Raw genomic sequence first — 16380 nt, forward strand, 5'->3', positions numbered from 1 at the left:
CCAGTTGTAACCGACACAGTGCTGCGCGCGTGTGTGATTTAATTCCTCTAAAATTAACTAATCACGCGCACAACCTGGACACATTTCTTATTGTGTAAATAGTTTGTACATATTACTTCTCCCCCTATCCTCTCTTCCTGTCCCCTCACCTCTTTCATTTCATTTCTCCATTCTGCCTGCTATCCTTTATTTCCGCTGCCCCAGCTCAGGTGCTCCAGTATCGATGGCAGATGCCGGGGCTAGCAAAAATCTTTTCCTTCCTTTTTACTATTATTTTTAATAAAACCACTACCACCACCACCTTTTTTTTGCGTGTTAATTTGCAGTCATAATATTTACTAAGGAGGCAAAGCACCTTTTTGTTCTAACAGAGGCCTCAGCGGACAGTAACACGCACCGAAAGAAAGCTCCCACAAAGCTGTGTTTAGGCTAACCGTACTTGTCAAATTCTCCTAGCAAGAATGCTCGCAGTTAATTTGCTATACCGTGACACAGTGTTAAACCTAGCCGTGTTCTTCACTAATCTAAACACTAATTATCATCAATCAAAAATAATAGCGTAATGTCATTTATTTTCATTCTTGTCATAAACCAGCCCGGCCGTTAACGCATTCTATGCGCGCTCATAACACTTCCGCTTTCTCTCCACAAGCTCATTTTCGCCCCCGATGTTCAGGGTGCCTATTTGCTCTGAATGCCGCTCGGAATTTTCGTTGCAGCCATCACTGATTACGTCATCGTCTCGGGCTTCTCTTGCGTTTTTTTTTTTGTGGCCTCCATACAGGACGCGCTTGGTCAAGCCGATAAACTACTCTCGGGCATCTCCTCTTACAAGGTGCCTTGAGCGAAGAGGAGAAACTGTATCGGCCCACTTAAGGCAGGCGCTCTATGTGTGACGCAACCGAGGATCAGGCCGGACAATTAAAGAGTCATCGGTCGGATCTTACGAAACTCACAGGCTGTCTGCGCCTCGTTGTTTTTGACAAGCCCTTTATCAGGATGTATTTGGAGCCTTAATTACGAGCCCGATAAAGGGCTAATAATTTTATTCCTTTTATTTTTTTACTCGACGCCAAGCTCTTTAAAAAGCTAATCGAATGAACGGTAAAAAGTCAGATGTATTAGGGCATATGCTTTTTAATGTTCGGAACCACGCAAGCAGAAGCTGCCCGTGTGTTAGGGGGTGGGGGTGAAGGGGGCGTTAATAAGTGAGTGAACGAATGTGGACGAGGAAATGAAAGAGAGCGAGTGAATGTGAGTCAGAGAACGAGCCAGTGGGCAGCAGTACGGTTAATGGGTTTAGCGTCCCGAAGCAACTCAGGCTATGAGGGACGCCGTAGTGAAGGGCTCCAGATAATCTGGACCACCAGGGGTTCTTTTTCGTGCACTGACATCGCACAGTACAGAGGCTTGTACTATTTCCCCTCCATCAAAATACGACCGCGTGGCGAGGATCGAACCCGCGTCTTTCGGGTCGGGAGCCGAGCACCTTAACCACTGAGCCACAGCGACGGCTGGCCGGCAGTACGTCTGTGCGCTCGTCTATTGTGGGTGCGTTTGAGTAATATTCATTCGATGAAACAGTATTTGGGTGTAGCGAGGAGTTTTATTCTTCTGACGTAACTACCCACAGAAATAAAAACTAAGCAGGTTCTCGTTGATTCGGAGTAAAATATCTTGCCAAGAGTTGTTATCAGGAAATGGTGTCGCAATTTTGACAGCCTTGACAGTAGAAACAGCCGATAGAAGACCGGGATGCTCTGAGCAAGAATGAGAGCTGCTGGTATCAGAGCAAGTGGCTGTACAGTATTTTTTTGCTTTAGATTTAGTATACCAAATAGGGATAAACAGAGTAGCCCAGTTAGGTGCGCACCGCTAGAGTCTCTCAAAAGAGTACAAACCGAAGCATAGCAGTGTAGATTAGGATGACCAGAGTAAAGCAGGCCGACCTTGAATTTAAGCACTAACTGGGGTCAAAGGGTACCAGAATACCTACGTTTATTATACTTTATATCTTCCTGAGAGCCCTTTCTTATATTACCGTATTGGTGGGTTGGGAGGAGCGGAACAAAAAGAGAGAGAAGATATCCAGAGGAGTACGAATGGGGGCTGGGGATTAAGTTTAATTTGAGACTAAACCAGGCAGCAACCACGATCACGTGCTTTGAAAAGTGTGCCAGCACGTGCTGCCTGCAACTTTAACCTTTAATTCTGTGATCTAACGGCAGTTTCCGCGATAAATGACGCGCCTGCTTGGTCGGTTATTATTCAGCCGCTTTACCGAGGTGCCATATCACGGCATTAAGCATGCCTTAATCGGCAGCATCAAAAGGTTGAAAATTTGAATAACAATGCAGGTTGAAAATTTTCTTGGAGAGATTAGGGCAAGAATGCACATTCACGGCAGCTGCCGCATGGAGAGTAAGTGCGTACTTATTAAATATGTCGGGCTCCCCGTCTAGCATTTCACGTTTTTATTTTTTGTTTTATACGGAACAATTTTCATTAATACTACATCCGCGCGTTCTTGGCTGCCATTGGTGCTCTATGGCGAAGATTTTATTTTCCCGGCGAGTGATGCATCAAGGGTCTTGCGCAACCTGAGAGGCGTTTAAAATGAACCGAGCGGAACGTTGCGAAACGCGCCGCCAGATCTTTTTGGACGACGGGACATACTGGAGCAAGGAGCTGTGTCGACAGAGCTGCCAGGGGGGACGTCGTCATTTTCTGCGCTTGCACTTTTGGGGCAAAAACCTGCTGCATCAGCGTGCGCAGCGTGACATATCCCGAGAGTTAGCGAGTCGGACGGCGAATGAGCCTACGCGATCAGCTCTAAATATCTAAAAGCGGACCAGACGCGCTCTTTTTTTTTGTCTTTTCTCGTCGCCGGTGCCTCTAGGGCGCCACCGAGGTTCTTAAAGTGTAGTGCGAGCGTATCAGCCTAATGCTCCGAGAATATACACGTGAATGATCCTCCTCGAAAGAACCGGGGGCCGCCGTTTTTCGCTGCCAAGGCGCCTTAGACGCGTCCTGGCTCACACTGGTTGGTGGCGAAATGCGACATGGACCGTATAACAGAGAAATAACTGGAAAAAGGGGGTAATTGAAAATGGCCAAGTTTCATGCACCGACAGCGTTGGAGAGAAGACGGAAAGAAGCAGAGCAAAATGCGACAGCACTTGTTAGATCGACTTTAAACTTTTATTTCTAAAGCACAAGTTTTTTTCTATGTCTCCTTTCTGCAAGCGTATACTTTAAAATTATTGCAAGCCGACGGTTACAGCTAATAACTTATTGCTCTTTTTGCTGTTTGCGCTTCAGATTTGTTGCATGCAAGTTCTGTTTTAAACTTGGAAAGAGAAGCAACAAACCGACGACTTTATTTGCAGATTTACTTGCGTGAAAACTTACCTACCATGCTTACTTAACCTTGTCAGACACACGCACGGGGAAATTAACGACGTCTAGTTGCTCCACGTGTTTAGTATTGAACATAGGCGTAGAGATATGCATGGCAGACTAATGTTCACCAAGAATGTTTTCGGTACCTTAATTCCACCCAAGAATCAAGTTTCGCAGCAAAAATTTCTTTCGCGAAGTATGCGCGTGTGTGAGGACATAATGAATAACGCAGTTGTGAAAGGCTTCATGGGTGAAAAAGCTTTACGTGTCATTCTCAATGCGCGTTTAGCTTCCAGAGTGTGTGTTGAGAGGGAATCTCCATTATTCAAAAACAAATTAGAAGCAAATTCAGGAAAAAAATAAGAATACGCAAAAGAAAGGAAAAAAAAATGTTAACCCACTATAAGTTCTCTGAACCCATCTTACGTTTTGTCTTCACTCGTCATAACGACCGAAAAATAACGTGCTACACACCGACACAGCGGAGCGTTGTTTTAACAACATTTAGCACGAGCATAAAAGAGTTCTCTTAAAAGAACAAAAGTTTAAAAGAGTTATCGTCGCAGTCAGTTCCCACTTTACCCTTCGCGTGATGTTCCCAACATAATCTTGCATCCCACGTGAAGATGAGTTAGAGGCGTTTTCGAGAAGTTGCGTTTACTGCACACACCTGCTTTGACAGCACGAAGTGTAGCATGTTAGAAGCAGCAGCGGACTTCGAAGCGCGATCCAACCAGACAACTCCGCTAACGCTACCGCCTGAGAACGGCGGCGATTAGTAGAGAGTTTTCAGAACGGGAGCGTTTCCCGCGAAGCAAAAAGTTTTCCGGAAATAACTAATTGCCCCCCCCCCCCCCCCCCCACCCCAGGCGCGTTCGTGGTATCTCGCTTCTTCTTGCAAGTTTAAAGAATTCCGCCCCCGGCGCACCATTGCGGCACCTGCGCCGTGTATCTCGATCTCATCGCCATGCTCCCGTGCACTTTTATCGGCCTAGCGGAGTTGGTCCCCAGGGGCAGAGTGAACTCGAGTTTACACACCACTGCGGGCTCGCGGCGCGATGCGGTTGCTTATCCCGCAGGCTCGTTTCGAGCCCGACGAGAATAATCGGCCGCCGAGAAAGAAGAAAAAAATCAAACACCAGTGCTTCGAAGCATCGCAAGAAGAGGGAAAGAAGTAGCGAGTGTGCTGAGCGCCCTCTCGCGTGGCCCAATTTAATTACCGTTCTCACCTCGAGCGTCGCCGACGTCGTCGCCTGGGTTGCGAGCGAACGAGACGGCACCGCAGGCCGCGAGCACTGACGCCTCGTGCAGCCATGGCGACCACCGTGGCGCGGCCACCAACGCGGGCGGAACAGGGGACGGCCCCTCGCCACCACCGACGCGCGCCGACCCCCTGCGCAAATTCTTGGCCGTCGGGCAGCGGTGCGCAAAATCTCATTTTCCCAGTACTCGCCTCCGCAACCACGTTTCCCTTCCCCCTCCCCCATCCTTCTTCCCAGCTTCAGCGATCTTTCCTCTTTTCCCGGGCTTTCCACACACCACACCAGAGTGCCCGCCCGGCAGCGCGATGCCCGAGCAAGGTTACGGGGCAAAGATAAAGAAAAGGATTTTTTTTTCTCTTTGCTAAAGCGCGAGTGCCAGCCTAATGACGCGGCGTTGTAGCAGGGCTTGCACTAGGAGTACATTGTCCGCGCGCGCACACATACATGCCCATAGAGCTGCCCCGACTCCGTGTACAGGCCGTACTTAAGAAAAAAAAATAGTGCTGGTACACCGCTTGCGGATATTATTCTCCTGCCCTCTTCCCGGAAACGCAGAACACGAAATCGGCATCGCAGAATGCTCTAGAGGCGGGTCATGGGGAGAGGCGTGGGGAAAAGGGGAAGGGAGCTTGGAAACGTTGCAGGGTTCTGTGTATACAACGTGAGACTGACAACATACGCGCACTTGAGCAGGGCAGCTTGCCAGACGGAAAGAAAGAGAGAGAGAGAAAGAGAGAGGGAAAGAAGAGAAAGTACGAATACAAAAAGAAAACAAGAAGCTTAGAAGAGCGCCATGCTAAGGCACGCACAAACGAGAAAGGGACTGATTATTAAAGGTTACCGCATAATGGGCGCGAGCCACCGAACGAAAACAAAACAAAGAAGATGTGCGAGGGAACGCGGTAGACGGATGAATCAGCGGAGAAGAAAGAGCGAATCCCGAAGGATGGCAAAATTACGGAAGCAAGTCGGCCTTTTCAAGCACGACAAATTAAGAGGGGGTGGAAGCGTTCGCGAGAAGGCCTAGCGAACAGATAGCGGGGGGGAGAGAGAAGAAGAGGAAAATTTTGACAGAATCCGCAAGTTTTCTAACATACCACAAAAGACTCTCCCGTGGAAGAAAAATGTGTAGAAACACAATGGCGGCCGATCGTCAAAAGAAAGGAAGGAAGGGTCTTCGGAGCACCGCCAGAGAAGGGCCCCGCCTCATCCACAAAGCACGTCCACGGGAAACGCGGATCGTTAAAGAAAGCGCAGCAAAGACGCGCCGCAATAACAGCCTTCTGCGGCACGTCGCGAAAGGCTTCCCCCCCCCCCCCCCCCCCCTCTCATCCTTGCCCTCAGTCTGTTTTCGTTTTGTCCAAAAAATGCACGTATATGTTTTCTTAACACAAACCGCGGCCGTGCATGCTGATATTAGGGACATCAAAGGCGGACGAGCAAAAGAAAATGAAAACTGCAGGGTAAAAAAAAAATTGCAAGAAAGAGCGAAGGGAAGGAAAAAACCAAAGCGCCAGGCGGAAGGCGTGCGACCTTAATGATCGAGATGTGCTTTTCTTGTCCCTGCTTTTGCTCTTCGTAGTCGCCTTCTCGGCTGGGCCAGGAAGCGAAGATGGCGCACGGTTCCGCTGAACATGTATGCCAGTCATCATCAATTACGGCGAGATGATTCTTCTTTTTCCCTCTTGTTCTTTTGTGCTTATGTTTGTTTTTCTGGCCATCGCTGCGCGAGCAGTTTGCCCGTGACAGACACGCCGCATATCGCCTGATGGTTGGGCGTCGAAAAGGCAGACAGATCTTGGTGCCCATGTCCGACTATGCTGCTAGCATGATTGTTGCGAATGCGCTTTTGCCTTTGTTCGTTAGTTTGTGGTTTGGTCGTCTACAATGCGCTGCTTCAAGCCCAATACACTCCTGATGAACAGGAAGAAGCGCTGTCGGAGGAAGGAGTGCCCATGACGATATTTGAGCGCTTGCCCACACTTGTGCCGGTGCTCGCCCGCGCCTAGATAAATCAGCCTTCGGAGAACAAGAAAGGAATCGAAGATTTATGATTTCTCGGATGCGGAAATAATGCACGGCCAGCATATTGTAAGGCGATGCGCATTGGGGAAGAGAAAGTGAAAGGTGAGAGCGGCGATATTTTCATATATCGAAAAAAATTCTTTCGTTCTCGGCCTTTCTCTGTTTTTATCTAGGGTTCCTAGGCTGCACAGAGAGGCTTTCTTGCTCTCTTTACTCGGCCGCTTCGCTGAATATATGCATGTTGCGCAAACAAGAATGCACGACGCCCGGCAAATATATTGCAGTACAAAGAAAAATGCGCGCACTGCGGCCATTCATTCATGGAGCATGTTGCTGACGCTTGCTTCAAGACCTAGTGCTGCATGAAACATACGAAAATAAAGAAAACAACTTGAGGTGAATCTATGGCACGGTGACGAAACAACTTGAAACGCAACAGATTTGTTAAGCCCGTCGGCCTATTAAAAATTGCCTGTGCGCGTGTTGACGTAGTAAACTATGAATTATTTCGCAAAACGAAAAATGGTTATTTCGCCACTTTGTAATTGTCGAGTAGCGCTCTTGTCATGCACTCGAATAAAACCGAATTCAAACAATGCCAGAAAAATGGTCGGTTCTGAGTGCCATATAAAAGAATGCCCGTTCGTAATAGCACTTCATGTACTACCCTTGCCATGGCTTTCTCCTTAAACTTGCCTTACTTCAACTGTCTATTCAGAAAGCCAGATGAAAAATTAATTCTTGAAAGCGCTTGATTCCACACCGCTTTCGTACGATGGAATGTCGTATTAGTTGGTACGAGGCAACTGCAGGTTTCGCAAAGCAAATGAACGCAGGATATACGGACTGGCAGTATTCAATTGTGTCGATTTGCTTGCGGCGATTTGGTTTTATAATAATATAGCCATAAATATTCAGGAACTGTTTCTTAGAACATAGAGTACTGCTATAAAATGGGTTCCCGTTTTTCCTATCCTTAATCCGGCGCAAAACAAAAATTAACGCAGAATAAGCCAGCATTCTTTATGACGTGAAATAGAAAGATCACATAGGTTGAATTAATTCCAAAGTGATGCTGTGCCAGTATGCCTAGTTAGCTTAGATGACTGTTCCGGCCCGTGCTACTCTGCTTGGGGGCGCCACCTAACAAAGTACTTCTATTATTAAAACGGGCCCCTTGCACCGGCTTCGTGCAACCAGAACCGGAAGTATTTTGTCAAGTGGTGTCCCCAAGCAGGCACGGGTCGGAACTTGGAGGAGAGGGGAGGGGGGGGGGGGGGGAAGTGTGGCTGTTACTTTTGCCCCCGATGGTACATTCAATAAGAAAATCAGGGTACTGGCTGGCGTGGTCCGGATAACGAATTTATCTTAAATATTCTCTTTCCGTGGCAAGGAAGAAAGGGCACAGGCAAAAGGAACACGTTTAACGAGGAACATTGCTCTATAGAACGCATTTTGAAAGTCTTCAGTTAATACCATTGTTAGCGTCAAATAGCGCTGAAGATTGGTTTGGTTTATGGTGGTTTAACGTCCCAAAGCGACTGAGACTATAAGGGACGCCGTAGTGAAGGGCTCCGGAAATTTCGACCACCTGGGGTTCTTTTACGTGCACTGGCATCGCACAGCACACGGGCCTCTAGAAGTTCGCCTCCATCGAAATTCGACCGCCGCGGCCGGGATCGAACCCGCGTCTTTCGGGCCGGCAGCTGAGCGCTGTAACCACTCAGCCATCGCGACGGCTTCAAATAGCTCTGAAGAGTTGATACACTACTTGACACATCAGCGCTGCATTTCTGTGTATGAAAGAAATTCGGCGAATACATTTATGATAACACGGGTAGATCGCAGTATTAATTTACTATAATATTAAAAAAAATAATGTCTAAAATAGAACGCTCTAGTGTGGAAATTGGGGGTTAAAAATATAAAAATGCTTGGTACAGAAAAAAAAGATACGTAAAATGCACTGATTAAATAGAACATACTCTGTCTATTATATCGCAGCAGGAACAACAAAAAAAAATAGCACGGAAGGAGGCGCATGACAAAACAAAACACATTTTTTCTTGTCTTTCTTTCAGTAAGAAAACCAGACGCAATTCTTATAAGATGCACCTAAAAGAAACAATTGCGCACGTAGACGAGTTCCAGTGGATTCACTTTCAATTATGGCTGCTTTCAACCCCCGGTACTAGAACCGTTCTTTGGAACGTTCTGATTCTTTTTCTCTTTTTTCTCTCGTTTTCACATCCGTCGTCGCGGCTTCCAAGGCCGTGGCGGGCGACGCTAATGAGAGATAACAAAAAAAAGAAATAGCGAAACAAAATATCGCAAAGTACGGCCTACTATCGCAATTTCGAAGTTATGAGGTCTCCTTTGTGCGAATCGCAAGAATTTTTTTTTTTTGTGCTCGACGTGCTGCCTGGCCGTAATTGGTTTGTCTCCACGAGACCCATTTCGTGTGCGTTCGGAGGCTCAAGTGCGCTTTCGGCGCGGGGTTCTTTATTCCCAAGTACAATATTTGCGCAACTGTCCCACGGCAATATTACCTCGCCTCTCTTGCGCATACAGTGCTCGCACAAGCCGCGACCATGATCGACAAGGAGTTCATTGGCAACGAGCAGCTCGTTCCTCACTTTGCAAGCAGCGGTGGAAAAAGCATTTGGACGTGTCGTATTTTGGAGGTTCGGCCGGAAAAAGCAAGAGTAGAGAGAAAAAAAGACACTTTCATGCTTTTTTTTTTCTCCAGCCTTTTGCCTGATAGTGTTTTCGGTTACATGAAGTCACAGGGATTCATTCTTCTTTCTATCATGGGTGATGTCGTGAGTTTCGTCCTATTGTAGTGATAGCTACAATGCTGTAGCATTTCGAGCCTTCAGCGTGGCGGCGCCGCCACGCTGTCACGTGGTTGGTCACGTGGTGCGGAGCAGCTGCCGGCGGCGCGGCGCCGTGGCTGATCACGTGGTTCGTCACGTGGTTGGTCACGTGACCAAGTTCCACTCGGCCAGCTGTAGCTATCGCGTCGCTTCAGGTTTAACCAGAGCTAAGCCATCGCCAATTTTTTTTAATGAGTCACACATACACTCAGGCGGAAGCGTATGCCAACGGAGGATCTCTAATGACCTGGAACAACGTATTCACAATCTAGACGCTCTGCCGCTTTTTTGTTGTTGCCACGAATAAAGAAAAAAACGAGGAGGGGGAGAGACTAAAGGAAGACGAACAACTAGGGTTTGCGAGACGTTTACGTACAACCTCACCTCATCATCATCATCATCATCATCATCATCAGCCTTACTACACCCACTGCAGGGCAAAGGCCTCTCCCATGTCTCTCCAATTAACCCTATCCTTTGCCAGCTGCATCCACCTTTTGCCTGCAATCTTCTTAATCTCATCCGCCCACCTAACCTTCTGCCACCCCCTGCTACGCTTACTTTCTCTTGGAACCCACTCCGTTACCCTTAAGGACCAGCGGTTATCTTGCCTTCGCATTACATGCCCTGCCCAAGCCCATTTCTTTCTCTTGATTTCGACTAGGATGTCATTAACCCGTGTTTGTTCCCTCACCCACTCTGCCCGCTTCCGATCTCTTAACGTTACACCTATCATTTTTCTTTCCATGGCTCGCTGCGTTGTCCTTAACTTAAGCTGAACTCTTTTCGTTAGCCTCCACGTTTCTGCCCCGTAGGTGAGTACCGGTAATATACAGCTGTTGTACACTTTGCTTGTACAACCTCACCTATGCCTGCACAAATCAAGACAATAGCACGCGTATGGCTTAAGCGTTGAAGTCAGCCAACTAAACAGGTTGCAGCGCTTAGATAACGTCATTATACTGACTTCGTTTCGCCCTGCTCGCAGTTACAATCCCGTGCTCACTAGATGTATGGTACACATTTGCTGAAAATCTGTAGGTCCTTCATTTTGCTGTGTCCATCTCTGAGGTGCGCATTATTCCACGCCATAGAGTGTAACAATAAAACGTCAAAACGAAAACGACGAATTCTGCTCACGGCAGGTGGGAGTAATCGCACGGGAAGCTGACATGCTTACATGTAATGGAATGTGGATAACTGCGGGGACCATCAAATGTTTCTGGCAGTTTGAAATGGCCTAAGGGACACAGCCGCCCAGTGCTTCCTTAGTAGGCTTGGTTGGCAGAGGTGGCCAAACAACATATTTATTTGCATTTTTTGTGTGTCCTATAGGGAAGGTTTCGTAAGGCTCTAAGCCAAAGCTCAGGGCAGGTCTTAACTGCGAAGTGAGAGCAGATGTCTAAGGGTCGCGAATCTGTTGCTTTTCTGCCGGGACATGTGGCTAAAAAGAAAATACAACGAGTAGCGAGACATCCTGACGCCTCTCGCTAGGAGCTCCCATCAAAGATAGATTTGCGTCCCTGTAAGCTATAACAGGCGTTAAGCAATATGAAAGAAAAACAATACCGAGAAGCGTTAGTAACATTCTCAGAAAACTAGAGCGACAACGTAGCATCACGGTTGAGTCTACGGATTTTATCTGAACATCCCGTACTTCAAGCAGCTATACTTCTATTTGGGAGTAGGGAGGCGTAGGTCAAGAAACGAGGGGTTTTTGCCATGCGTGGGGGCTCTAAAATGGCATTTATCAGAGATAGATCTAGAAATTTTTTTCCACGCTTAAGATTGCGTGCGCCTTTGTGAATGCGTTGCTGGCCTCGATGATTGGTTTAGAGTGATCACCCGGAAGTCACCAGCTGAACTTGCGTGTCTACAGCTTTTGAAATCTTAGTTTTGTGATAACCGAGGAGAAGTTCACGACTGTATTCAATCTGAGGGACACCATCACGCGTTTTGTTCTTGAAAATTGATAAACACACCACAGAGAATGTTCTTAAGCTAGACAGAGCAGGTCAGTCCAGATTGTTACTAGTTGGCACAAGTGCACAACGCGGCACCGGCAACGCGAACAACACGGTTCTTGCTTTACTCTTTGTTGGTAGTTTTTTTTTTTGGTAGGGTACAAAAGTGCGTTTTTGAGTAAAATAATTTATTTTTGAGAAGCGCTTGTGTCGCCGTCTTTATTCCCTTTTGTGGTCGCCTGGTCTACTTCCTGTATTGTTTGAGGTTTTACTGAGCGTAAACCTCCTAACGAATATAATTTTTGCAACAATGACACCAAAATTGATCTTTATTACCCATGCTGCAGTCTGTCGGCACGAGACCTACTAGCTTCAAACCGGACAGAGAGTGCCAGAAAAGACACGACAAGCAGAACTCGTCGGGAGCCAGAAATGACAGTCTCCTTATGACGAGCCAGGCTTGTCCAAGTCCACTTAAAAGATCTGCCAACTTTTACAGTATACGAGCTTTTGCAGCCGGCGCAGCTTATTAAGCGTTATTAAGCGATAACGTTAGGTGTCGCGTTCGGCAGAAAATCCGGCGTTTGTCGGCGTTGTGACAAAAAAACAAACAAACTTGAATTCATGGACAGCGTCGTGATGTCAGAGCGAAGAAATTTCACCTTAAAAGAAAAACTGGTTTGTCAAGAGCTGGAATCGAACCTGTGTCCTTGGGTCGCGAGCTTTGCATGCAACCTCTACGCCACCAAGGAACGCTGTCGCGTAAAACTGTTAACGAAAACTGAAATGTGCCCTAATTTTTTTTTGTACTAGCTCGCGATTGACAAGAATTGTGGGCTTAATCGAATATAGGCCCGAAACTAGAACGCTCCAAAACCTTTCGTCTTCCCAGGATAAAAATGTACCAAAGGAGCTAGTACTTTCACCGCCACCGTTGCTGTAGCTGTTGCTGTAGCTGTAGCTGTAGCTGTAGCTGTAGCTGTAGCTGTAGCTGTAGCTGTAGCTGTAGCTGTAGCTGTAGCTGTAGCTGTAGCTGTAGCTGCAGGTTCGTCTTCTTAAATCTGATAACTTACTGGAAAGTGAAAATCTGGCCCGTGTTGGCAGATATATCGCGAAAATTTTCGCTTTTAGTAGCCATCATATGAAAATCCACAGAGACTGCTTTACTGTATGGCTTTGTTAGATTCGGAAAATCTTTCTCATGAGCTAAAGATTACGGTCAACGTCCGTATGGTTTCTCATACGTTGTTAATTTTATATTTCTATTAATTCAATTATTTTATGAAGAATGCTTTGAGTTTGAGAAATGTTTTAGCTTATTCTGTTTGTTTATTAAATATACGCTGAGATTTTTCATTACCATATCAATGCGTACAAATCACTTTCATCTTTACGCTTGAGGAAACAGCATGTACATCAGCTGTTTTTTGGAAATAACTTTTTGCAAGTAAATAAAAATGATTTCCAAATGATGCTTGCTCTAAAATTTAGCAAAACTTGCAGAAATGGGCGTCATAATTACCGATGCTTAGTTTGGTTCACTTTAATTTTTGACCTCGGTGGCCAAAATTATTTAATTTTTATTGATAGATATGCTATTCATACACCCTGTAGTCTCGTTCAAGATCATAACGGGGTATGTGAATGTCGGAAAGGAATCATATGAAGAAATTATTTCTCGTTTCAAATAATCGCCACAAATTATGCTCAACAGTGATAACGAGTCTTAAATAACTAGGTAGTTAGTCCTAAGGATCAACTGAACTAATCGCTCGAAGCTCGTGACTGCTAACAATTAATCTATCCATTATTTAATCGTAGTCTCTGAGCAGTGAGTTTGGTTGTTGTACTTATTTTGATGTATGACTGCGAAGACTTAGCCGTATTGATTACACCGTTCTCACACTGCACAACTTAATAACGCAGTGCGTTCGAAACATCACGGTTCCAGTTTCTTTTCGATACGGCCAGCTAGAGGCATAATGAATGGCTAATGAATCTTGGCGGAAGCTGCTGTGCAAGTAAATGAACATGCGGATGTTATGCAGCCGCTCCTGTGCTCTCTAGGCAAAATTCAGCTTTCAAGCACTCTGCTGTGCAATATGACTCGGCTCACTAGTCATCATTATCATCCGCCTGGCTGCGCCCACTGTACGGCAAAGGCCTTTTCCGCATCTCTCTAATTATCTAATTAGAAATCCAGTTGGAAGTTCTGCGCTTTGTGTGTGCGCCTCCTCTCGCTCCATCTCCTTCGGGCCGTTTTATAGTTGCTGAATCTATGAACCGACTAGCCTAACTTCAGAGTTTAGTAGATCGTGCAATTCTCTGTGTTTCACGAGGGGCAAAGAAATCTCATCCTGCAACGCCTAATTACTCTTGGAAAAGACGACTCTCTTAGTACTTTTTTACTTTCAGAAAACAGAAGACTTCTGCTACTAAACAGCACCTTCCTTGTCAGCAGTGATTATTAGTTATCTGGTCCCTTATTTGTGGCTAATATTTTGATATCCCAATTCTTTCCTGACCGAGAACCTCCGGAGCATGTGCAAGTCCGAAACTGCGCCACCTCGATAGGAGAAGTTGAAGCAGAGAATGATTGCTCAAGTCGGACGTCAGTTTCAGCTGAGGAATAAACAGAAGAGAAAGGGAGAGAGGCGCGTTCCACTCACCGATGACCTTGAGGTTGATGACGGTGTTGACGGAGCGCGCCTTGCGGAAGTCGACACGGCAGCGGTATTCGCCGGCGTCCTCCTCTTCGACGGGGTCCAGCTGCAGGAACGCCGGCCGGTTCATCATGTTGAAGTAGGCTCTGGCGCCCAGCTCGCTCACGGCCGACTGCCGCGCCTGGTCCACGTGACCCCTGCGCGCGTCCAGCGTGTAGATGGGCGCCGGGCCCTCGTCCTTGTACCAAAGCACCAGCGCCACGGTGTCGTCCGCCGAAGGGGGCGTGATGTCGCAAGGCAGCGCCACCTTGCCCCGGATCACGGCTGTGTACAGGATGGACGCTGCCAGAGGAAACAGGAGAAGAAGAAGCGGTGTAAGCCACTGACTGCTCGAGCATTTAAGCGCACGCACACACACACACACACACACACACACACACACACACACACACACACACACACACACACACACACACACACACACACACACACACACACACACACACACACACACACACACACACACACACACACACACACACACACACACACACACACACACACACACACACACACACACACACGCGCACACACACACACACACACACACACACACACACACACACACACACAAAGAGAGCGAGAGAGAGAGAAAGAGGCAGATAGCACATATCACGGAAGCCAACAGTCACCGAGACTAAGATGCATGGGGGATTTTTTGTTTTAATTTGTGGTGTTCATCAATGCGAGATTAATAAGAAAATTATTTTAAAAATAATTGATTAGAAAGGAGAAGAAACAGCTACATGCCGCCGGTGAGATCCGAACCCACGATCTCCTAATAATATATGTGCTATAGTGCTCGCTTCAGGATACAGTGTTCGCTTAATTTTTGTCGGTTGGATGTGTGCTGACTATTTACTTTAAAAACGGCCTTTGATGACATATAACTATTTGCAAGTACAAATTATTACGAGTCTCCGCTGAAGTAAAGCGATTTATTACAACTTGCCTCGCAACTCCGTGACCAGTAGCCTGACGAGGGCCACTGAAACGCGGTAAAACACCGCCATCCATTGCCTCACTTGCCGTGCGCGGCATCACATACGTCATGCCACCCGAGTAACGCCGCCAATGCCGGCGCGAGCCATCTTTTAGCCTTGCCATACCGTTTAAGTGTAGCAACGTAGACATCCGTTGGATACTGTTGCGGCCTGACATATATCACCCACGTCAAACGGACTGAAAGAGCGGAGATGCTGGAACGGCACACGTACATTCTTTTCGAACGTAACAGGAGGAGAGTTGCGCAAAAAGGCGGTTGCTCAACACCCATTTAAAGGATTGCCCGCTGTCTTCTCAGGCAGTGGATTCATTTCGCTATTGGAAAGGTCACCGAAGGTCGGCTTCTCTCAAAGCACAATACGTAACAAATTGCACCATGTGTGATGGGGATTCGAATGAGCCCACGTTGCAAAAAAAAAACAAAGAAAAAAAGAGAGAGAAAATGAACAGGTGTAGTGTAAATAAAGAAGGCGCTGGTTTCGCAAGGTTCAAAAAAGGTTCATGACTGAGTAGGCTTGATTTTATCGAACGGCAAACTTGCTCGACTGGCCTGTAATACAAATAATACGGATTGGTAACAGTGAAATACAAGTCACGAGTACTATATGTGGAAACAAAGGGATGCTGCTTTTTAAGTAGATGACTAGAATGCCTGACCTTTGGTCAGCTCCAGCGTGGTATTTTCGGTGAGGGTTGTATTTCACAGTTCAAAATATTGTTCGTTTGTTAAGGACAGCAGAACAAACTTTTCTCCGTAAACTCAAGGCAGTCTGATATTAATACTGTAGTAAGCCAGAATCAACATTCCTGCAGTCATGCCGCTTTAGAGCCCAGACGAATTAGCGCAGAGACAAATGCGGATACTGGCATTTTTATTCCGGTAAGCTTCGAAGTTGCGTTAAAAATCGCTAATGCCGATTCCTTTCTTCTTTCACTCCCTCCTTTATCCCTTCCCTTACGGCGCCGTTCGGGTGTCCAACGATATATGAGACAGATACTGCGCCATTTTCTTTCCCCAAAAACCAATTATTATTATTATTATTATTATTATTATTATTATTATTATTATTATTATTATTATTATTATTATTTAACCTTCACGCTCGTGTAAGTAGGGACGTAA

The 16380-nt window shown here is 46.5% G+C and overlaps 1 protein-coding gene across 5 annotated transcripts in view; it reads right to left on the reverse strand.

Annotated features, from left to right (window-relative positions):
- LOC144093634 (protein turtle homolog B-like) overlaps nt 1-16380 on the reverse strand; it is a 573432-nt gene that overhangs the window by 84062 nt on the left and 472990 nt on the right. For all 5 annotated transcript variants that reach the window (XM_077627216.1, XM_077627212.1, XM_077627215.1 and 2 more), the window contains exon 2: nt 14199-14534. In XM_077627216.1, coding sequence (XP_077483342.1) covers nt 14199-14534 — 336 coding nt within the window. The remainder of the gene's footprint in view (nt 1-14198; nt 14535-16380) is intronic.

The sequence above is a fragment of the Amblyomma americanum genome, chromosome 6, assembly GCF_052857255.1.
Source record: "Amblyomma americanum isolate KBUSLIRL-KWMA chromosome 6, ASM5285725v1, whole genome shotgun sequence".
NCBI classification, from domain to species: Eukaryota; Metazoa; Arthropoda; class Arachnida; order Ixodida; family Ixodidae; genus Amblyomma; species Amblyomma americanum.